Here is a 25,596-nt window from a genome sequence, read left to right as displayed (position 1 = left end):
TATGGAGAGAATGTGTGAGAGCTGAGGGAATCCCTATCGCCGAGACATGCAGTTTCGGGCGCCGGGCGAGTAGATTTTTTGTACATTTAGCCCGGCTCCGGACAAGCAGAACTAAATGTATAGTGTGGAGCCGCCGCTCGTTTTCATACAAGTGTTCTGATTAGATCACTTGTATGAAAGGAGCAGCGGCGATCCTGTCCGTATTTACTTCATATTAATATTGAAATGCAATAATCAAAAGCAAATGAAGACGGACACACCTAAGACAAATTAAGACAATTAGGCACACGATCGTTTCTAGGATAACACATGACGGAGAACAGCAGAACAGTGAGTACACAGGGGATTCTTTTTCTTCTGGTTAGATGAGAGTTCTGGTTAGTTAAATACCGGATAACAGAGAGTTTACTGTATGTATGTTGTGTCAAGCTGGACCAATGTAAGTATATAAACATCTCTATAGCTGGAGTTCATCTTTAAAGAGATTGTATAATCAGATTTTACAGGATATGGATAGTTTAGTCACTGTGGGAACGACCTCAGCTGTGGTTATTACCATACTTGCAGTTGTCACGATTTGTAAAGCAAAATATTTTGTACGTTTACCTAATAACTGTGGCAATGGTTTGATTTTGTACATAAAACAACATAACTTTTCATAAAGTCACAGTCTAGTTACTGCCACTAGCAAAAGGGTCTGACTCAATATGTGACCTCTTGGTATACCAAATAATTACTTAGCATTTGATCATTGCTAATATTAGAATACAATTAGAACACAAGCACTGAAAGTGTATGGAAACCTATAAAATATATACAACTTTGGTCAAACATATCCCAGCAAAATACCGGTGTGTGTCAATATACGTGTGTAAAAATGTAACATATAGCATATTTATGGTCAGCTTACCTTCTCATTTTGTAATCCATCTCTAGGTCCAACTTCAACAATTTTTACCTCCTTAGGGAAGGAGTATATAGGCAATGAGCTGACCTGTCAAACACAAAGTGCATCATTATTTAAAGAGTAATGCCACTTTTCTTGAGAAAAAAGAATCCCCTTTGGGTGATCTGTGTACATTACAAGGATTTAAACAATTGTTGCAGATTTCTACATGTTTCTGTTCTGAAGAAAAAGCTATTTGTTTTTTTACCATGTCCTTTCCAGACTGATTCCTAAATAGGAGGGTCTGGTTCATTATAGCCACCTGATTACTTTTTTGTGTACACCCTAATGCATTAGGCTGCGCACCCCTATGCTCACAGATGATGAGCAGAATTATGTGACTGTCATTCTGCTCGAAGAGGCTTGGCAGCACTGGGCCAAGGGTGAAGCTGGGGATGAAGGTGCATAGTACTTCTGGCTCAGGTGTCCTGCCCAGCTCGCTGACATCACTGGTTGCCAGGAGCTGGACAGGACGCCAGCCGGATCATCTTACTCAGCTCCTGGCAACCAGTGAGCTGTGTGAGAATGCTGGCCAGAGTGTCACAAGTTGCTGAGAGCTCTTGGCAATCTGGGACGCTCTGGCCAGAAAGGGAGCAGCAAGAGCACACCTCCCCCCCATGACCCAATAAGATGCTACCTGAGGCAACCGCCTCATTATAGTGGTGGCTTTGTTTATAACTAATGTGTTAGAATTAATTTTATATACTGAACTGCATGTAAAGGCAGAGATCTTTGTTTTTAGTTGGGGATAGAGAAGATTTTTAAAGTGTCTTTTATTGATTTTTTGGGGTACTGCAGTTTTTCGCTGTTTCACGGTCGCACGCAATCTGTAAACTGGGCATGTTGGGTATCGTTTTACTCGTTGTAACCTCATCTTTTATATTTCATTAAAAAAATGGGTAATTTGTTGTGTTTTGGGGCATTTAATTAAATTTGTCACTAAATTTTGGGGTTTAATAAGGAGTTGCGCTAATATTGCGCAACATAAAAATTTTCAACTACCACCATTTTATTCTATAGGGTCTTGGCATTCAGAAAATATATAATGTTGGGGGGTTTTACGTCATTTTCAGGCCTAAAATGTGGAATATAACATGGGTGCAAAAATGGAAAAAAGGGCCTCAGTCATGAAGGGGTTAAAGACCGTCACGTTTATAATCGCTGTTTGCGTCTATTAGGGTGATTCATCGTCTATTGGTCCTGGAGACTTTAAAGTGACATTAAACCCTCAGATTTTTTTAACATAAACCAAAACTGTAATGTGTGCCTTACTGTAACCCATGGTTGTTTCCCTTCTCTTTGCTGCTCTTCCTTTTAAATCCTCATGTCTTCTCATGCTGGGGGAGAACTTCCCTTTGCAGCTCAGGGCCTCTACCTGTAGTGCTGGCTCAGGTTGCAAACGTACACACAGACACCATGTAGCTATTCCAGAGACAAGGCAGTCTGCTGCAAAACAGAAGTTCTGCAGAGCATGCGAAAAGATACATATTTAAAAAGGAAGAGCAGCAAAGAGAAGGGAAACAACCATGGATTACAGTAAGGCACATATTACAGTATTGTTTTATGTTACAAAATCTGAGGGTTTAATGTCACTTTAAGGCTCATTCACACCAGCGGCACACCATGGATGCTGGTGTGCGCCTTGAATTAAACAGTGCTGATGTGCCAATGACAATTTGTTTTTGTTTTACAGTTTTATTGAAATGTAAAAAAGTAGCATTACATTTATTTTATTCACAGAAAAATCTTGCAAGGAGAGTTTAGTACATTACAACAAAAAAAGTACTTCTTCATGTCCTAGTTTTCAGTGCACACCACTGCACATAGAACACAATGCAATTTATCCTGTCTGTGTGTTAGGACTGCATTGGGCCAAGCACACATATGATGTGAAGAGGCCCTAGAGTTGTCACCTGAACAGTAATAGAGGTGAGATCTTCCGATGGGGACACTTATTCTGGTGACAACTAAGAAAGGATTTCACTTTGGAGAGATCTCCTTTCACTTTCTGTTGTGGCTGGGGACAGGAAGTGAAGGTAAAACTTCTCAATGGGGCATCTGCAGATCAAAAAGTAACATTTGTCAGGGGTGTTTCCCTTGCATTACTCTAGCTAAATATAAAAACCGTTTTGTCTTTAGCCATACTTGACTGTATGATTTGTGGCCATGATAACCAGGGTCACATATCCCGCACCTGTTACCCAGGTAGAGACGCAAAAACCATGGTGAGGCGATAATGAAGATCTGACCTGGCGCAGAACAGCCCTCGGGGTCCAGGCCGCCCCGATCCCCCACGGGGCCAACCTCCGGGCACTCATCGCTAACATACTCCTTGACACCACAACAATGTCACACTTCCGCTCGCTCAGCCTTCTCGCCGCACGCTGATTGGATAAAGGGCGGACCTATTACGAAGCGTTCCGTAGACACACCTCCACGCACCGCCGTTGGCCTGGTAACCCGTGTTGGACCATTCACAATCACACTGCGACACCTATTGGCAGCGCCGCCGCATGACAGCGTGTGCTCCTGTCTCAGTCCGCTGGGTGTTGTAGTCCTGCAACGCCCCCCCACCCACTACACAGCACTGTTTAGAGTGCTATCTGAACTACAAATCCCAACACCACTTGCGCTGCCATTAGCACCGGATATAGAATGTCTGACGGGTCACGGGGCGGAGCGCGGAGAAGCGCTGTGCATGTATCAATGAGTCCAGGCATTTTGTATGTATTATTTGTAAATGGCATTTATAAGTGAATGTTGTGCGTGTTAGCTGCGATCAGAAGAGAACATGTAGGATACATATAGCGCAAACACTGAGTATAGCAGGGCTCATCAGATGGCCAAAGAAAACCGCTATAGGGGGAATTTATCAAGACTGGAACAGACAAAGTCTGGGGCATCTATGCATGGCAACCAATCAGCTTCTCTCTTTTGTCTGTTCAGTTAAGCTTTGAAAATAAAAGATAGAAGCTGATTGGTTGCCATGGACATCTGCTCCAGTTATGATACATTCTCCTCGCTGTATTTATATCAGTGCAGGTTTTTAATTATTACAGATCTGAACACAGTTCTATTGTTTGTTCTCTATGGGCCCATGCACGCAAAGATTAGTAAGCTTGTGCTGCGTTTAGATATGTAAAATCGGTGCCCAAGGTCAGTAATTTGCATGTGTATTCATATAAATCCATGTAGATGTGTAGGCACCTATAAGAGTACATTTCATGGAATGGAAGGTGGATTTTTACTGAACACTATACGGACAATTACACGTCTATATGCATGTCAATGAAAACAATTTATGGGCCAATTCATGCATTTTTATGCAAGAAACATCTGCCAGCACTCTGCTGTGTAGATGGTCAGTGTTTCATAATTGGCGGCTTCCTGGCGGGCTCGGCACAAGGCGCTTGCGAACACGCCCGAGCTCATCACTAGTAGGAAGGGCTCATCTTAAAGTGACATTAAGGGCAAAAGTCGTCCCCCCCACACTGCTAATGTAAGCACTTACCTTAAATGATGTCTCTTAATCCGATTATCTTCTTCTTTACTGTGCTTTTCAGCTGTCCCTCCAGCGCTGACTCCTCTGTCCTCCTCTGATGTCCCACAGAGTCTGTGCGGTTGCACGCTGCTCCATGGACTTACCTTGTGTTTCTCCTCGTCCACCGGCCGAACATCAGAACTGCGTATGTGCCCGCCCTATGATTCTTTGCGGCAGTCCGAGACTCTTCAGATGTTCGGACGGGAACGCGTGGCGGAGACACAGGTATTTAAAAAAAATTGTTTTGCATAGATCTATTGCTTGCTAGTAGATATATGCAAAAACAAATGAGGGTTTAATAACCCTTTAAGCTGGGTATACACACATTTAGGATTTTAGAAATGTATTTTCAGAATGTTGTTTTTTTTAATAGTAATGGGGTCAAATTGTCTATTGTTTTCGACCATGAAAATAAATTAGGAGCGGGATGAAAGGATGTTTTCTCAAACAAGCTAAATTCGAAGGCGTCATTCACAGTATCGCGCATGTACGTGCGTATTGTACCATATGCAAATAAATGGCTCCATACACACAGCCGCGTATGGAGCCGTATATTTGCGTAGCGTATATATGCGCCAAAACAGAATGGAACAGAGATGCGTCCAGGCAGCGTATTTCTGTGTATTTACGCGCGTACAGCACATTAAAAATTCCATTACGAGTGATGCATTCTGGGATTGCATATAGTGCACGCATATAGCATAGACGCTTGTATATACGCGCATAGATGCGTATATACGCAATATACAATTTTGCTTGCGTTGTGTGTGAATGAGGCCTAACAGTGAATGTGATTTTCTTTGGGGAAACTCCATTCATTCCAAAATCCAATGTAAAAACCAAACTTAATTTCAAACAACAATCATCAAGTCTCTGATGGCGTTATGGAATGTTCTAATGTGATCTTTCATACAGAAATCTACGCGTGTATAATGGTATGTTTGACAGACCAAATAACACAGGTTTATTGTAAGTGTTTACCTACGGTTTAAGTTGTTCTCAGAGGTGGGCTTTAAAAGTGCTATAATGTTTCTGTCTGGTGACAGGGTCTCTTTAAAACAGCCAATAATACACAGGTTTCTACACACCGTTTCATGTTCCGATCCTTTATTGAAGGAGTACTCTGGGCAAATTCAGTCTTAACCCTCTGCTGCAAGGGTTAGGTGCTGGTTTTGTCTATGGAGCGAAAATAACAAAGTTATACTCACCTGAAGTATGATCCCGGCTTGCTCTTACATTGCTCCCTCCAGCTTGTCTCCTCCCCACTCCAGCAATTAAATGTCCCTCGGCATCCTCACATCCTATACACTGTGTAGAATGTGATGACTTCCTGGACATTAGCCCCCTGGAGTGGAGGGGTAGCAAAGCTGAAGGGACCGGTCTAGGAGCCAGCCGGGATCATGGGTATAACTCTCTTATTTTAGCTCCCTAGACTAGACAAGCACTTAACTCTTGCAGTGCGGGAGTAGCCCCACTGCAAGGGATATGATTTAATTTGCCCAGAGTTATTCTTTAAATATCTGATGTGAACTGTTCATTTGATATTTAATAAAGGATCAGAACATAAAGCTGTGTGCCAGAACCTGTGTTATGTTCGTTTCTTACTGAGGTGGACAGAGCCTTTCCTGAGCACCAGTGATTCCCAGTTCATGCACAATATCAGGCTATAGGTTGAGCTGGTTTCCAATGCTTTCTTGTATCTCTTTAAAGCAGGCCTCCATTATTTTATTTTAGATTTGATTTAAATGGAACTATACTAGAGATGAGCCAGGGTGTGGTGCCAACCCAGTTCCACTTTACTTGCCTAAGTTCACTCAAGCCTGCTCAAAACTGTGACTGCCCCGACCCAATCAGTGGCGACAGTTGCGCCTGGGGCATTTCCACTCCTTTCTGACATATACAGTAGGTCTGGTGCCTCTCCACAACTGATTGGGCCTGGTGGGTGGTGTTTTGAGTTGGTTTGGACGAACTGGGTTCACACCAAGCCCCAGTTCATCACTACACAGGACCATTCACTCCATTCCTTGTCCTAGAAGATCCTCCATTGTAATATCTATGACAGTTATACATGAACAGTACACACAATATGGTCACTTTGGTTATTCTGGGGAAACTAAACCCCCTACTGTCATATAGGTAGAACTGGATGGACCTTGGTCTTTATTCAACTTTACATACTATGTATATATTATGTGGTATATTTTGTACTGCCAAGTAATAGATTATTGTTGTAATATCATTTTTCAGAAGAAAACACTCCATATATGTTTGCAAATGATTACAACATGGAAGACCACAGCATGGTTAGGGGAACAGAAGGTGAAACACCCCCCAATACTAGTAGCACGCAGAACTGTGACAGACAGGCAGAAATTGATGAAAAGGTGCAAAATGGGGATTATACAACAGAGAAAGAAAATCCCAATGGACAGAAGAGCTGTAAGTGTATTCAGTGCGGGAAAAGCTTCACTCGTAAGTCTTCTCTTATTGTACATCAGAGAGTCCACACAGGGGAGAAACGCTTCATGTGTACACAGTGCGGGAAGAGGTTCAGCCTCAAGTCTTCTCTGGTCAGACACCTGAGGATCCACGTCACAAAGACTGCAAATATATGTCCAGATTGTGGCAAGTGCTTCACTCGCTATTCCAGCCTTTTCCAGCATCAGAAAGTCCATAATGGAGTGAGACATTTTAGATGCCGTGACTGCGGGAAGAGTTTTGTTAAAACATCAGAACTTGTGGTCCATCAGAGGATACATGAAAGAAAGGGACAGGGTGGAAAAAGTTCTAATGTCCTGGACCATGTCACCATCCTTCACAAAGCAGAGGAAGCAAATGATCGCCTGGAGTGCGGTAGAAGCTTTAGACAGAACAACTCCTTCATCAGACACCAGAGGAAACACAAAGGTGAGGAAACATATACCGTATTTTGCGGTCTATAAGACGCTCCGGACGATAGGACGCAGGTATTCTGTGACAGAAGCTGCAGGTAGTGACAGCTGAGACAGGTTCACGCTGTGATTACAGCGCCACGGTCTCAGTAATCACACAGAGCAGACGTTCTTCGTCTGCTCAAGGGGCTCTATGGTGAGCACCCAGAGGAGCGGGGAACTCGGAAAATCACGGCGGGGGGTGGACACGATCGCCGCCGCTTGATTTAATACAAGGGATCTAATTAGATCCCTTGTATTAAACAAGCAGCGGCTCCCACTGTACATTCAGCTCTGCTTGTCAGGAGCTGGGCTGAATGTACAAAAAGAAACTACTCGCCCGGCGCCCGAAACTGCATGTCCCGGGCATCGGGCGATAGGTATTCGCTCCATAAGACGCAGGCACATTTTTCACCTCTTTTTTGGGGGGAAAAAAGTGCATCTTATGGTGCGAAAAATACGGTATATCATCTGAAAAGTCACTTCATGACAAAAATAAATGAGATTGTATTTACCACATCCTGTTCAAGTAAAAATCCCCAAAACGTTTAAAGGATAACTAAACTCAAGAACAAAAGTGTTTTTTTTATATTGTAGATTACCAGCCCTTAAATGTGCTGGCTGCATTAGCTTTCATTTTCAGCAAGTACAGAAAATACCTGTTAAAGGCGTTTTAAAGTCCCAACATATACTATCCAGTTATAGCATCAGCATTGTAGAAATACAGTTTATACTAAAGTTGCTTTTGATATTGCAATCAAAGCTTACTTGAAAAAAAATCCCTTTTATGTAGTGAGTGCTGCCCTTCATCTGCCCATCACTTTCATCAACTTCCTGGATTCCCGGTGTGCTTTGTCTCTCTTTCCCTGCTGCTTTATGTGATGAAATCTCAATTTTTCAAGACTACACATCCCATCATGCATTGCGTCTATCAAACAATGATATTACATTGTTCAGATGGCAGGTGAAGTTGGAGTGGTGACACATGGAAGTATATATTCGCAGGGTTGAGTGAAATTGTGTCAGTGCATTGAGGAATTACATCCTATAGGCATCTTCAATTCGTTAGTTTACAAAGGTCTAGATCGATATGGTTATTAGGAGTGGGATAGAACGTATGTAAATTCAATATAGAAATACATATTTATTTTTAGTTTTTGCCCATAAATACCCTTTGACAATGTTATCTTTCTTTTGTAAATGACTGATCCCATCAAACCCCATGGGATGAACATATGCAGACATGTTTGAAGTCCAGCCTGGTTGGCCACTATGGCCCCCACCATAGATACAGAGGATGAGTGAATATAGGAATTTCCTGTGCTCCTCAGCTCCATCTAGTGGCAGGAAAGGTGTGTAAATGGCTTTGCCCAGTTTAGTGCTGGGTGGAAGATTTATAAGACCCCTTGGCCTCTTGCCACTGGTGACATACTGTACAACTAAGATGGCAGTACATACCAGTGTCAGGGCTGGAATAATGGGCCAGGTGTGGAACCCCTTGGCAGGGGCGAACAATGTTCAAAAAGCGCAGTACAAAAGTATAATCCAATCAGGTAGTCAGGTCCAGTTCAGGGTCGTGGCGGGCAGCAGGAATCGTAGTCGAAGGGTCAAGCAAAAGGGTCGGTAGCCGGGAAGTCAGATCAAACAACAGGTTCACAGGAGGGAGCTGGGTGTTCACCATGAGGTAGAATAACTCAGCAATGAGTCAAGGCTCTGACCAGCTTTAAATACACAGGGAACCCAGTACCGCCCCCTGGCTGCCAGGGCAACCAGGAAGCTTCCCCAGTCAGAGTCCAATCACAAGGCTGAGGGCAAGTGGTGAAGGCTGAAGTCCTCCCCCAGCCTGAGTAGCACCTATGGCTTGGAATGGCGCAGGCGCACTACGCTCGCACGTCCGCGCATGCGCGCGGCTTGCGTACCGCGCACTGGCCACACCAGCGTCGGATGCCCTGCCAGGGGAGGAGGAGGAGCTACCCATGCCCGCGCCTGCGAACCTGACAAGGAACGGCCCCCCTGGGTCCCTGACAACCAGAATATATAGAGGTATGGGGAACTGGTGTTTACACGATTAGCAATAAGGCTGGACTGCATGCATTATTTTCAGACTGGTACAAAATCTTAAGCGTGATTCCTAATGGTGCATCCATTGTGGCTCATTTGATTTTGATTTTGATTTTTTCAGTCCAGGCTTTGATTCCTGCTGTCAGCGTTTATGGACCCACAAATGGCAGCACTATTGGCCATAAGTCAGGTACAAATCTATCTGCTCAGTTTGTCAGGACCGATAGATCTCTACAGTCAGAAGATGAATCTAGTCCTGCTGGAAGGAAAGTCACCAGTACAGGGAGACTTTTTCTGTGTGCGGAGTGCGGCAAAAGCTTCACTCGAAAGTCTTCTCTTATTGTACATCAGAGAGTCCACACAGGGGAGAAACGCTTCATGTGTACACAATGTGGGAAGAGATTCAGCCTCAAGTCTTCTATGGTCAGACACATGAGGACTCACTCTCCAAAAATCCTAAACATTTGTCCCGATTGTGGAAAGTGCTTTAGCCGCTACTCAGGCTTACTTCAGCACCAGAAAGTTCACAGGAGGAGAAAAACATTTCAGTGTCTTCATCGTGAGAAGAGCTTTTCTGGAGTATCACAGCTGGCATCGCACCAGAGAATACACACAGCCCTATGGACGTTCCCGGAGACAGATTCTGGAGTGGACTCTGGAGTGGATGATCGAGATAAACCGGCCAACCATGCAGAAGAGTCCCACATGGGCCCATCATGTGGGGAGAGTTTTCAGGAGCAAAGTATGTTCCAAAAACACCAAGGTGAGCAATAGGTGCCCCAATCCTAATGTTGCTGACTACATTATTGAGCACATAGCTGATTTTAGCTTGTTTTAAAATGAATAGTATGTGCAGACCAGATCAGTAAGGGCCTTTCACACCATGGGCTTCATGTTTAAAACATCCGCTCGCCATAAAGCATGGCAGTACCACCCCTAGATGACAAGAAGTCCCTATACTCCTCAGCACCATCTAGGGGCGTACTGCTGTGTCAACGGCATCAGCTGGGTTTTATAAAAGAAGCCCTATGTTGGTTAAGCTGCACTTGACCACATTTTTTTACAAGAATACACTTGCGAAAAAACCTGCGCTGTTTGATCGAAAGTTCGAACTTATCGAGTTCTGCGACCGCCTGACTTCCGGTTTGGTTACAACTAAGAGGTTTGCCCAAGAAACTTGTTCTGCACGAGCGCCAGCCAAGGCATTGGCCTATACACATACAGCACAGCAATGAAGTAATCAAATGAACTACGATCACACTAATCCAGCACGTTATTATTCTGAGTTGCCCCACTCAAGCGGCGGCCATATTGAGTGGGGCACGTGAGATTAATAACGTGCTGGATTAGTGTGATCCTAGTTCATTTTAATACTTCATTGCTGTGGTCTATGTGTATAGGCCAATGCCTTGGCTGGCGCTCGTACAGAACAACTTTCTTGGGCAAACCTCTTAGTTGTAACGAAACCGGAAGTCAGGCGGTCGCAGAACTCGATAAGTTCTCAGTGCCGACAGAACAGCGCCCGTAAATTTTTCACTAATGCCTAAAACACTAACCTAAAAAGAGTGTAAAACACACAAATCAATAGTACAAAGTGGCCAGCGCTTAAATAAAGTGCATATGGTGATTGCCCACTACAAAAATATGTGCATTACGACCTGCTTGTAAATGACATACTGACACAAACCAGAAATATAATTATAAAACAAGCTCTAGTCCATATTCACATGTCCATATAAACTCTCAGTGAATTACCCTGTTTCCCCGAAAATAAAACCTACCCTGAAAATAAGCCCTAGTACTATTTTTGGGAATTGCTAACATATAAGACCTACCCCGAAAATAAGACCTAGTACTATTTTTGGGAATTGCTAACATATAAGACCTACCCCGAAAATAAGACCTAGTACTATTTTTGGGAATTGCTAACATATAAGACCTACCCCGAAAATAAGACCTAGTACTATTTTTGGGAATTGCTAACATATAAGACCTACCCCGAAAATAAGACCTAGTACTATTTTTGGGAATTGCTAACATATAAGACCTACCCCGAAAATAAGACCTAGTACTATTTTTGGGAATTGCTAACATATAAGACCTACCCCGAAAATAAGACCTAGTACTATTTTTGGGAATTGCTAACATATAAGACCTACCCCGAAAATAAGACCTAGTGTGTTTTTTTGAGCCAAAAAAAATATAAGACAGTGTCTTATGTTCGGGGAAACACGGTATGCAAGGCTGTGTTAGACTTCCAAGAGGATGCATTAAAATTTGACCGTGAGTCACACCTCTCTCTCACTGTCCGTGTGTAGTACCGCTCCCAAAAACACACTCACCAGATGAGATGGACCATTCACTATGAAATGGTCATAAAGCACCTACTGATATGGTAGTCACTTGCTTAGGTTACGATATCCAGTCCCCTAGGATGGTAATATCTGTAATATGCCATATGACTTATATATCACTCCTCCTCTCCACTGTGCTCCAAAATCCACTGAGGGGGGAATTACATTAAAAAGATTCATAGCGTAACTCAATAACTTTATTAAAAAACAAACTATAAAAACACTCACAAAGGAGGATTGCTCAGTCAGCGCATATATAACATGCCCTGTGAAGTCAGTATTCAGGACTCTGTAGGCCGCTGTATTTTACAAGAATACACTAAATTGTCCCCAGGCCAGGCAAAAAAGGACAATTATTTCTCACAGCTTTATGTAATCTTAAAACAGAACTATAGCCAAACCCTTTTTAGCTTTAGTCCTCTTTTAGACCACAGGAGGACATTTACTAATGTCCTCCTGCGACCCAAAACTCAGCATATAGTGGGCTATTGTCCCCTATATGCTGACAGTGCAGAGCCGCACTGTACCTGGGAAAGATCCCAACCATATTGTAGTTAACCACCTCTCTATCTGATTGACAGCTGGCTCTGCCTCTCTGGAGCCAGAACCAACTGTGCCCGCGTCCCTCCCCTGTTTGTCAGCGCTGGGAGAATCCCTGTGGGGATTAGTGACTGACAGACAACGCTCTCTGCAGGGAGAAGCCATGAGTTGAGCGATTGGCAGTTTGTGATCGCTCAGTTCTTGAGCTTTAGAGCCGGTGTGTGATATCTGCAGTGTGACACGCTGGCTCAATGTATTGGGAAGAGTACAGTTTACTCTCCCAATACTTCTCCTTTAAGATCTGCTCACCAGGACAAATGGACAAAAACAAGGTGCCTTACATTGGAAGATACGGCAATGGCCCATATTGTGAAAACAACCCCTGTACTCTTTTTCTTATCTAGTGGAGCACAATTAAGAGTAACTTGTATTCAGTTTTCTATCTCTAGGCTTATGGGCAGAGACTCTTGTTACTGCAGCCACATGCAGAAGTGGGTTCGCTATCTCATTAGTTTGGGCCAGTTAATATTAATTCCTTTATCCACACTGTTTAGTGTGGATAAAGGAATCTGTTTTTTTTTTCTATTCAGCTCGAAAGGTGAACTAAAAAAAACTAGTAGTGTATAGCCAGCTTGAGTGTCCAGCTTCAGTACCTTACAGAAGTTGTCATATCTTCTGCCAATGTTGAGAACAGACATTCTTTCTAAGTTGCTGCAAAAATACTCTGTCAGTTATCAAAGCCTTTTTTTTTTCTTTCATGTTCTGTATTCCTTACAGCAGGGGTGGCAAATTGAAAAGCATAATAATAATTATCCTACAGGATTTATGCAGAGCTTTACAAAACTGAGGGAAACGATACAATTTCAGTACAAGCAGTAGGTAGGAGGGCCCTGCTCGTAAGAGCTTACAATCTAGTAGATTAAAAAGATGCTCTTTTATGTTTCTTTATTCTGCAGGTGAATCCTTTATTGGTACAACCGTTGACTCAAGAACATGCTTCAGTGTGTGTGAAACTGACCAGAAAGGTGGAGAAGGTAGGGTATCCCAGCATCAAGACACATGCAGTAATTCGCAGCTAAATTTGGTAGAAAACCATTCCACTTCCAATGGCGATAAAGCAGACAGGAAGGTCAGGAGTGGTAAAAAACTGTTTTTGTGTGCAGAGTGTGGGAAAAGCTTCACTCGGAAGTCTTCCCTTATTGTACATCAGAGAGTCCACACAGGGGAGAAACGCTTCATGTGTACACAGTGCGAGAAGAGGTTCAGCCTCAAGTCTTCTCTGGTTAGACATCTGAGGATCCACGTCCCAAAGACTGCAAATATATGTCCAGATTGTGGAAAGTGCTTCACTCGCTATTCCAGCCTTTTCCAGCATCAGAAAATTCACAGAAGAGTGAAATCCTATAAGTGTTCTCAGTGTGAAAAGAGCTTCTGTCGCACATCACAGCTTGTAGTACACCTGAGGACACACAAGATGCAGGAATTGTATCTCAAAGCAGAAGACAAAACAAACCACAATGTCATTAATAGCAGTACAAGGGAATCGCATGTATGCTTGCAGTGCGGACAACAGTTCTGGCAGCAGGATCTATTAAAGAGACACCAGATAGAACATACAGGTATGTCTTCATGCTCATTGGGGATCATGTGTATACACTGTGACTAATGATGGCTGTTTATAGTCAGGTGTCCTTTCAGATTTCAGATTGCGGGCACCAGAGCAACATACACTTGTGTATTCAGAGGTTGAATAGGTTGTTTAACCTTGGGTAGGTGTTGACTTATTTTGTTGATTTGCTGGATCAAATCTTATTGTGTGTCCAGCTTAAAGTGGCCATGCTTTGTGCATACATTTCACCATAGTAAATGGGTTTTAAAACAAGTCCCCACTGCCCTGTGTTGTTGCAAGCATTGTGAAGCAATTTATCCTCCATTCCCCCAGTGTTCCAGCACACCAGTGACTAGCCAGATAACACTCACAGGTGTGTCTTCATGCTCACTGGAGATCACGTGTATACATTGTGACCAAGGATGGCCGCTTATAGTCCGGTGCTCTTTCAGAGTTGATCCAGCAGATCCATACACAGTTGCATAGTGTGAGGGCGTACGTGATATAATGCTAATAGATTGTTTAACCTTGGGTAGGTGTTGACTCATTTTATTGTTCTGATGACTCAAATCTTATTGTGTGTCCAGCTTAAAGTTATGCATATGTGCATATTTAAAAAAAATATATTTTTATTAAGTTTCCAGAAGCATAAGTAAACAAGAAACCTGACAGACATGACAGATATGTTCAGACATGCTGTAATATCTACATTTGCCTTGGCTTCCTTAAATAAGCTAACTTGCTATTCTCTGCTTCCAAGGATGATAACAATACAATGGTTAAAAGAAGCAATGGTCTTATTTATTTATACACAAATATAACTAAACGTAATAAAAGATAAAGATAGATACAAAAGTACAGTAAGACAATCGAGAGAATACTTAACGCAGCAAGTCCATCCTCTGGTTTCTATGTCTTGGCTGGGCTCAGAGAGAGATAGAGAGCAATATGGCTGAGCACGGACTTTTATAGTAAACCGGACCCATTCAAACACATACATTGACACCCCTTTACCCAGAATTCCGCATGTCCCTTATAGGTCTTTCGGCCAATCAGCATCGCCCTTCATATTTGTCCACACGCACTGTAGTCCTCCAGCAGGGGGCACCATCGTACTGCAGATCATTCCTTGGCCTAGGTCAACACCTTGTCCTTTGATCCTTAGACAAGGGACAGCCACTTCCCAATGCGCACACACCCCTATCAACACCACAGGGTGCAACGCTTGATGTCCTGTCCAGATTAAGGAATCTCACCTTTATCATCTCCCTTGCCACGCCTCCTGCAGGAATGAATACAGTGGGTCCCAGCACTTCTAAAACACAGCTGGCTTCTTTGATGACCCATGCAATCTCAGATTCAATATCTGAAGATATATGCTCGGCATTTCTAGTATATGAAAATGTTGTACATTCCAACACATGCGAAGAGCGCAAGAGAAAATATCAGTACAATGGCAGTACAAGAAGTAGAACATGTTCAATTAAACCAAGACATGTTAAAACATTTCAGTTCAAAGACAGAACATAGGAAATGAAAACAGATAAAGAAAGAAAAATGATCAGTGCATGGGAGGATAGTAGGATCTCAATGTGTATTATACAAAGTCATATGTGCATGTGGATGTACACAGGTGCACAATCAGGTGCTGGTCACTACCAAAGCATGGACCCAGGAATGGAGATTTCATCCCACCCAGAGCTCTAAGATATCTCCTGGCTCCAGGATCCCAACTATGATCCAGAAAACCTGGAAAGAACTGAAAAGGCAGTTCTCTCCTGGTACACGTACTGTCTTCCTGGAGCCACTCAGCCCCTCTGGCTGAGAACCCTGGGTGACTTTGAGGCCACCTAACACCGTGGTATTGCCTCACAATGCCACAGCATATTTTAACAACAGTAATGTGCTTTAAAACAATTCCCCAATAGCCCCTGTCGTTGCAACCATTGTGGAGCACTTTATCCCCAGCTCCACCATTGTGCTAGCATACCAATAATTCTGCATCCTTCCAGCCTTCCAATCTTTAATTAGGAGAGTTGATTCTTCCACAGCAGTGTATTAGAAGAAAGGAAAAACATGGAGAGAGCAGAAATCCGGGAGAGATCCATCTAAGTGTAGTTTTATCAAATTACAGACTGAATTCTGTTAATACATTGGGTAAAATATATTGGTTGGGTTGCTTGATCTCCCTTGAGAGGGGTCTCAGGCAACCATATTGAAAAGGCTTGTAGGCAATATGTCTGTCCCAGCGCAGGTTAGAAGTCGTCCTCGATGTTCTTTAGGGAGTAGCTTCGGGTGATATGGAGGCTGCAGCGCTCCAGTCCCCAATGTCCTATGAAGAATTTGAAGGAGTTTTCCCACAAATGAGGATTTCCTCAGAGAGGTGAGCAGGGGCACCTGGAGTCCAAGAAAGATTTCTGGATATTTTCTGGTAAATCACTTTATTTTCAGGTGCACCATCAATGTGTTTCATGGTACTATACGGCTACTTCTTCAGGAAGGTGTATGACTGGGCTAGACATTAAAAGATAAGATATACTGTATATGTGATGTATAAAAAAAATGGTGATCATAATAGATAAACGTAAAAATACTAAAAAGTATAAAATTGGTCACAGATTTAGGATTAGGTCACCCTAGAGGCTAAAACCATCAAAACTGGAATACGATTTTGAAAGTATAATAATAATAATGAAAGGAAAAAAAATGGGGTGAGCATATGATTCTGTAATAATCAATCTACATACGCTCTGTGTGTATGTGTGTGTGTGTGTATGTGTGTGTGTGTGTGTGTGTGTACTTCCTGCATTCAGTGTCACTCTCCAGCTACAGAAGCTGATGAAGCAGATCTCTGCTTCATCATCTTCTCTGGGGGTCCCTAGGTGACATTAGGGGTCTTGGAGACCCCTGATGTCTCCATAAAGAGGACCTGTCATGTCAATTGGCTATCACATAGGGGGCTTCTTAGCCCCCTATGTAATATCAATAAAGTAAAAGTAATACAAAAATTAAAGAATCATAAAACAAAAATAAAGCATAAACAAAATGAAAAAAAAACAAAATTTTTTTTAAAGTCCCTGGCCCCCACATACACACGCAGATATGCGTCAGGTGCGCCTACGTGCGAAAACGACGATTGCGCCTATTGTGCCGCACATGAGCAATAATTTTAGGGCCATTAATCACTGATGACACTAAACTGATGAGCAGTAAAAGTTTTAAACGTCGCTTATGGGCCTTTGGGCGTTGTTTTGTGGACGCACGCAATTTTAAGGCTTGACATGTTTGGTGTCTATTTACCCATGGGCTATAGTCCGGTCATGCTGACTGACTGGTGAGACACGCTAACATTTTTCAAGCCCTGTATATTATCTACTATATACACATGTACATACACACATGCAGTACATATGCTCACCTCATTGTTTTCCGTTTATTATTAATATTATATTTTAAACATTGTATTCCATTTTTTATGGTTTTATCCTTTTAGCGGCACCTAATCCAAAATCTGTGACCTGTTTTAGACTTTTTAGTATTTTTACGTTTATCTATTATGATCACCATATCAGAGAACACTCCATATTGTAAAACCGTTAATTTAATAAGAGAATTCTGAAAAACTTACATTAAAATCCAAAAACAGCACTGTTACAAATCACAAGATTGTGTAATGTTCTTAATAAATTGAGTTAACGGTTTCACACTATGGAGTGGTCTCTTTTCTCTGGGGTATGAGGAAATGTCTAGAAACATCTGACGGCGGCCCCAGAAAAGATGTGGAACTGGTGAGATATACTGAGATCGAGTGTAGAGGAAGGAATTGCGGGAGGTGAAGCTGATATACACTGAGTGGCCAGATTATTATGACCACCCCATCAGTACTTCGTTGGGCCACGGGATGACCTCGTTGGGCCGCCTCGTGACTCCACGAGATGTTGAAAGGTGATGCGAGGAATCTGACACTGCACTGTTGCCCTTCTGTTGTCTTGTACCAGTCTTGCCACTCTCCGTTCTGCCCTAACATTGACTAGTCGCTGACGGCCACAATTCGCACGTTCAGACCCAGATTTTCGGCTGACAGTCCAGTCTTTAAACACTTTAACAATGAGCCCCTCTTGAACATTTAACGAATTCTGCTGTTTTGCTGATACTCGCTCCATGGCTCCGAGCGCCAACAATCATCCCACGTTCAAAGGCTGTTAAATCGCGTTGTTTCCCCCGTATCTTCAGAAACAAATCACTTCTACTGATGTGGTAAACCACCTGCTTCCCTATTTATAATGGTCTGGCCCTCTAGCAACTTCAGCGCAAAATTATAGCTAATTTGCCTACAATAGTCAGGTGGTCATAATAATCTGGCCACTCAGTGTATTTGCGGCAGTAGAAGGAAAGTTCAAGGAGTGATATTTGGCCATTTCATGCATGGTCCAATGTCCTTCGGTGAGTGCGGTATCAGCACTGAGTGTTGTTAGTGGTGTGTAGATCGTCACTGGGGGCACATTTGCTGATTGCAGTGTGAAGCACTAGTGAACAATATTCACTTCTTTGTGGGACAGTTTTTCTTGGATAAATAATATTTTGTCTTTCACTTAAGTGGACTTCATTCACATTGTTGTTGGACACCTGCTTGGGAGATTTTTCATATACAGTATTTATATATATATATATATTGTTTTATATAGTACATTGTGTCTGTTTTTCACATACAATAATTTACGCACAATGGATTGTATTATATGAAATATTCTCCAGCGCCCCAAAACCAAAACAAAAAAGGTTTTGGCTTTAGTTCTCTTTTAAGAAATAGTATAGAGTGGCATCTGATAAAAAAAATCAAAGCACAATTGACTTCTTTCTGTGTGTTGTCCAACGGCTGCTGGTTGATTGAAAAGATACACAAAAAGCTGCACTTTCACTGCACAGAATCTTTTCCTTTTCGGAAGTCATGCCTAAGACAAGTAAAATGTGTCTCTTTCCACAACATCTATCTTCCCAGAACTGGGACTAGTACAATGTTCTTATACCATGTTCTTGGTTCTGTTGTGTCATCTATATGTCTGTACTAATAAGGTGGCAGTATAGTGTTCCCTCTATGGACTATTAATATAATTGTATTTTTCAGCAAGTGGCGTGTCTCCCACCAGTAAGATGCATGAAGAGAATCGGGAAAATATTGATTTTCAAGGTTGTAACACCAAAGATGACTTTAAAACCTTTCCAGAAGAAAGCAATCGTACACATCTTACCAGTTGTAATACAAGGGATATTCACTCCAACAAGGCATTGCCGGGTGGAGTGGAGAGAGGCGATTGTACAAAAGCCATTAAACTGAATCCTAATGAAAGATCTTCTTCCAGCAGGGAAAAGTCTTATCACTGCATTGAATGTGGGAAATACTTCACTCGGAAATCCTCCCTGATTGTACATCAGAGAGTTCACACAGGAGAGAAACTCTACATGTGTACAGAGTGTGGAAGGAGGTTTGCATTCAAGTCTTCTCTGGTCAGACACATGAGGACCCACACTGAGCAGCCCCTTAATATCTGCTCTCAATGTGGCCTTTATTTCAGTCATTATCAAGATCTGTCAGTGCATATGGAAAGCCATAATAGTGAGTAGATTTCTATCATTTCATTGTTTGCTTTATAACATATTTATTATTGGCAGCCGTTAAAGAAGAACTCCAGGGGAAATGATTATTTACACTTGCAGTAGGGCTACCCCTGCACTGCAAGGGTTAAGTGCTTGTTAAGTACTCACCTGACCCTTTTAAGCCGGCTTGCTCTTAGACTGGTCCCTGCAGCCTCTCTCCTCCTCTGCTGCAGCAAGGTCCTGTGAGTCATAATGTTCTATACACAGTGTATAGAATTGGAGGACAGTGATGTTTCCAGGGTTTGGCACATGTTCTAGGGGGCGCGAAAGATTGCTGACCCACGGAGACAGCTGACTTTTTTTTTCTCTCCCCGCCCCTGTCCTATACACATCTCCCTGCCTGGCTCTTAGCAACCTGTGATGTCCCACCCAGCTTCTGGCAACCAGGGGCATCATTGGTTTCCAGGAGCTGGGCAGGACACAGACCAGAGCGTCCCAGGTTGCTAAGAGCCGGATGGGGAGATGTGTAAGGGCCATACCCATCTCCCGTCTCTTAGCAACCACAGCGGGCAGGGAGATGTATGTGGGTGGGATGCCGGCCATGGCATCCAAGGTTACTAAGAGCCAGATAGGGGGGTTTTGTATGGCCCTTATACAGTGACATCAATGGTTGCCAGGAGCTGGGCAGGACACCAGGAGCGCAATTTGTTGTAGATACGTCTCTGATCTCATGGTAAACATGTTTTAGCACTAATCAAACTAAGTCTTTCTTTGTATGGTCCGTTACAGAGATCATACATTTTAGTAATGCATTGAGTGTCTGCGCTCATTTACATTTCTCTTACCTTGTCGTAGCTGTTTTTTTCAGCAAGGAATATGTCTGAAATGTCTGGGCATGGCATGATGTTTGACCTTTAACTTACAGTTATCATTTTATCAAAACTGGAGCAGGCAGATTCTAGACCAGTTGTCCATGGCAACCAATCAGCTTCTATCTTCAGTTTGCTCAGTTAGGCTTTGAGAATGAAAGATAGAAGCTGATTGGTTGCCATGGGCAATTGCTCTAGATTCTGTCTGCTCCAGTTTGAATAAACTCCCCTCATCATATTTCAACTAAAATCTAGTCTCTTATTTCATTTTATCAGGTGAGCTGCCCCTCAATCACAATGCTGTCTTAAAGATTGAGCCTGATGAACAACACTGGCTATTAGATATGGAGCGTTCATCGGATGAAAATACAACCGAGGTGTCAATGCCATTATGGAATGAGCCAGAGTCTGGTTTACCAGACAGAGCTCAGACGTCACTGGGCAACCCATCTATACTGCCTGGAGCACCTGTTAGTCACTGTGTGGCTTTTCCCCATGCCACAAGGGAGCAAACACAAGGCAATTCTCTAAACATAAAGGAAGAGATTGTAGAAAACACATGCACTGGTAAGTGGAAATTGTCTTAAAGACTGTATGATCTGTGCCATGTCTCATGTATGAACCATGTTTTTACGTATGAACAAAAAACAAGAAAGTACCCTTTCAGCGTGGCTGGCCTGACACTGCAAGTGTCAAGTGCTCATTTTTGTCCAGTGGAATGGGGTAAATAGATTTACTTACCTGAACCCAGCTGAACCTCCGTGCTGCTGGACCGGCCCCTGCAGCCTCTTCTCCCTTGGGCTCCAATGGTTTAAGGCCCTCTGACATCATCACATCCAAAGACCTACCTTAAACATGAGGACGCTGAAGAACATTCTATCAGCCAGAGCGGAGGGAAAAAAGTAGAAAGCGCCAACCGCCAAGGGGAGCGGATACCATATGAGTAAATTTGCTTTACTCTGGTCCCCTAGACTAAAATAAGCACTTAACCCTTGCAGTGTGCAGGTAGCCCCACTGTAATGGTACTTTTGTGTTTGCCCAGAGATAGGCTTCAATGTCTACATTATGATACATTATTATTATACAGGATTTATATAGTGCCAACAGTTAGCACGGTGCTTTACAAGATATGGGGAGACAGTACAATATCATACAAAAGGATTAGAAGGACCCTACTCGTGAGAGTTTTCAATCTAGAAGCAGGGGAACATGATACAGAAGGATGAGGATGAGCTGATTTGAAGGAGTAGATGCAGAGTTATTATGTCGAGGTGGGATAGGATTCCCTGAACAGATGAGTTTTAATGGATCGCTTAAAGGCAGACAGATTAGGAGATCGCTGGATAGGTTGTGGTGGGGAGTTCCAGAGGATGGGGGAGGCTCTGAAGAAGTCCTGGAGGCGAGGAGGTGATGAGGGAGTGAGAGAGTAGGAGGTCTTGAGAGGAGCAGAGAGGATGGTTTGGGTGGTACTTTGAGATGAGATTGGAGATGTAGTCGGGGCAGAGTTGTGGATGGCTTTGTATCTTGTTAATATTTAGAATTTTATGCAGGAAAGGAACTGAATAGGTTTATGTGTTTTATTGGGTAGGCTTTGACATGCTAAGGCAGAATGCCGGGTAGATGTATAACAGCATTTAAACCAGATTTGTACAATTTCAAAAAGGAATTATGCATTGAAGCTGATTTACTAAGGATTTAAAGGGTAATTCCACATTCCCAGGCACATTTTGGAAAATGGAATTGCCCCCACCAGTCTGCCTCCTTCTATCCTCTGCCCACCCTCCACCCATTCTTGCTCTTACCTTTAACCAAATGTTCCTTCCTGCCTGGGGTGGCCGGTGTACTATGCGTATTTCAGATTTCGCTCGTAGCTGTGCTGCTAAATACAGTGTACGGATAGAAAAGATGGGGCAGAGTGGTGGGGGAATTTCCATTTTCCCAAATTTGCCTGGAAATGTGGAATTAACCTTTGAGAATTTTCAAAGAATAGCATGTGTGAAGATCCATTTATGTGCAGATGCTTGCATTACTGAAGCATATGCATGGGTTCTGGTATTTGTTTCCTGAAATCCTGTGCCCAGCTGGACTGCGAGAGGGAGGGCTGGCACTCTGAGTTAATCAGGGCTCTATGGCTTTTCACTGTGCCCGTTCTTTTTTAGCTGACAGGGTTGCTGTCAGATTAGTGAGACACACAGGAGGAGAATCTGCAAACACCATGCAGATGGGATTCTAACCAAGGACCCCATTGCTGCAAGGTATATGTGCTAACCACTAGACCCTTTACACCAGATAGCTATAGATACACACACCCAAAAAAACACGGGGTGTATGCAGCACGCCTTGTCTCTCTCCCCCTGTTTGTGAACCCCCTTTTTTTTTTTTAAATCAAATTTTGTTCCTATTTAACCCTTCATTAATACTTATTTAACCCCTTATCAGCCCTAATTAAATCCTCTCCTCCCTTTCCCCTTAGCTGTTATTTTTCTTTTTATTTCTATATTTTATAAACAATTATTATCTCAACTTTTTTTATTGTAATTCATTTTCTTCAACATTTTTCTGTGTTTTAGAAAGTGCAACTTTTTTTTTTAAAGTTTTTATATTTAATTTGTAAATTAATTTTATGTTCTTTGTACCAGAAATATAATTTTAGTGTCATTATAAATATGATAAAGTATAGAATAAAATGTATAATTTGTCTTTATAGTAGTGCTATTTGTTTTTAAACTAACGCCAGTCAAATTTGAACATTTTTTTCTTTTTTTTACATGTTACTTGTCTTTAGTTTAAAGTGCCACTAAACTACCATTTTTTTAAAGTGCTATTTAACTCCTCAGTAACTCATGAGTTATATCTTAAAAATGCATTCAAGTCCCTTAAAGGAGAACTATGAGGTGAAAAGCACTCACCTCATAGTTCTAGCCGACCTGTGACAATGAGACTGTCACAGGTCGGCTCAGTAGATCGGGAAGTGAGCGAACACATACCGGGTTCCCTCGCCTCTCGATCCTGTCACGGCTCTCTGCGGGTACAGCTGGCTCTGGCCTCTAGATAGGCAGAGCCAGCTGTCACTCACGCAGCTGGGCGGATCTTGACATTGATGTCAGGATCCGCTCCGGCTGCGGCTTCTCAGTATACCGCGAGCTGTAGCTCGCGGTATACTGAGCTTAGGGTGACGGGAGAACGCTAGTTTGTGTCCTCCCGTTACCCTAAGGAGAACTATGGGGAAAAACACTGACCCCATAGTTCTCCTTTAACTATTAACAGTAATGGACCTTATTTGTGTATCACTCTACTGTAGATGCTCAAATCATCTCTGATGGACTACAATCTCAATACAAATTAGTAAATTAAACATGAGATTGTAGTCCATCACAGGAGTGAGCTTGGAGCGGTGGCTACATTCCAACACAAAACAATCAGCTGAGAAACCCCATGCGTCGCTGCACCAAATTGGTAAAGCAAAACAAACGACAAACGCACTCAACAATTTGTTACCAGTTATACTGTTCAAAGCCCATTTCGTGTGCACCTTACTGTATAACTGGTAACAAATTGTTGAGTGCGTTTGTCGTTTGTTTTGCTTTACCGATTTGGTGCAGCGACGCATGGGGTTTCTCAGCTGCCAATGGGATGTGCGGGATCCCTTGTGTGTTTCTGTACCTTTAAGGAGGTGGGGCGTCCTCCTGACAGGCCTGCACCCAATTTGATATCTTCTGCCCCCATGTGCTCCAAGATGGAGACTCTCATAGTTTAGAGTTAGTGCGGCTTACACATCCTTTGCAGAAGACGTGTATCCAAACCTCTGTCATTGTCCTTAGTGGTGAGACAAGTTGTTTTACATGCTGGTTTGTGAGTGTGCCATGATGCCTTTCTGCTGTTCTACATTCCAACACACACACGGACCATGGGGAACAAAAGTAGCCACCCTCCAGAAGGAAAGACAGTGTCAGCACCAATTCAGAGATGATTTGAGGATCTACAGCTGAGCCCTGTTTGTCATGTCAACAAGGTAATTGCCAGATAAACCGGCCCTTATCAGAAATGTAAAATTGCTCTGGTCTATAAGGGGTATACAGGTGTGAGAGCTTTTGTGTTCATTTTGGGCAAGTTGTATTGTTTTAAAACCGCATAACTGCCATACAGAGGTCTATGATGCAGTAGTGTTGCTATCTAGTATCTCTCTTCTCTAGAATGTTAGTCAAACCCACAAGATGGCTGCCGAGATTGTGACGTATTAAGGCAGCACTGAAAGCGTATTCTTTTATTTACTGTGAATTTCCTTTTGTGATTTTCTTGCAGCTGGTGAGCACCTTGAGAACCACACTAACGGAGAAATGACTACATACCACTACTCGCTTAACTGGGGAGTTGATTTTGATGTTTCAAAAGCTTTAAACAAAGACAATTCTGAGGAGATGGAGAAGAGTGCAAGCCCTTTAGCCAAGTCCACAATAAAACAGGCAGCTAGTAGTATCTTACATGTAAGCTTATGGGATCATGGATCAGATGAAGACCACAGAGCTCAGGGTGGAGGAAAGCGCTTTCTGTGTGCCGAGTGTGGGAAAAGCTTCACTCGGAAGTCTTCCCTTATTGTACATCAGAGAGTGCACACAGGGGAGAAACACTTCATGTGTACACAGTGCGGGAAGAGGTTCAGCCTTAAGTCTTCTTTGGTCAGGCACATGAGGACTCACTCTTCAGAGCTGTTAACTTGCCCCGAGTGCGGAAAAGCCTTCAGGAACCATTCCAGATTTTTGCAGCATCAGACTAGTCACAAAGTGGACTGACCAAACATCGTCCTAATTACCGATCCATTCTATTGAACTTTATTACTTATGTCAAGAAGCACAAATCACAGGAAAGAATGTAAACATTTCACATGCTTCTATCAGGTTTCTCATGCATATGAATGTTATATTTACTTTTAATATGTCAGGAAACATATATGAACACCAATTGTTAATATGTATCATGTGTGAGAAGTAAGAACATACAGATAAATTAGCCTGTATCATGTAACTGAATTGTAATGAAATACACTGTTTTGCTGTAATAAGTGTAATTCTGCAGTAATAAGATGATCAAAATTTGGTATTGGATATACACTGATCAGTCATAACATTATGACCACCTGCCTAATATTGAGCA

General features: G+C 42.6%; 1 protein-coding gene across 1 annotated transcript; it reads left to right on the top strand.

Moving 5' to 3' along the window:
* Positions 1 to 6,772: 6,772 nt before the first annotated feature.
* Positions 6,773 to 25,255, top strand: LOC108793462 (zinc finger protein 585A-like). The gene is made up of 6 exons (XM_018564413.1): positions 6,773 to 7,394; positions 9,600 to 10,241; positions 13,329 to 13,991; positions 19,107 to 19,595; positions 20,722 to 21,012; positions 24,748 to 25,255. The coding sequence occupies exons 1-6, from the start codon at positions 6,773 to 6,775 to the stop codon at positions 25,233 to 25,235; spliced, it is 3,195 nt and encodes a 1,064-aa protein (XP_018419915.1). The 3' UTR covers positions 25,236 to 25,255.
* Positions 25,256 to 25,596: the final 341 nt, after the last annotated feature.

The sequence above is a fragment of the Nanorana parkeri genome, unplaced genomic scaffold (assembly GCF_000935625.1).
Source record: "Nanorana parkeri isolate BGI_ZX_2015 unplaced genomic scaffold, ASM93562v1 scaffold749, whole genome shotgun sequence".
Taxonomy (NCBI): domain Eukaryota; kingdom Metazoa; phylum Chordata; class Amphibia; order Anura; family Dicroglossidae; genus Nanorana; species Nanorana parkeri.
Note: the sequence above shows the minus strand (reverse complement) of the source record. Positions and strands in the feature narration are given on the sequence as shown.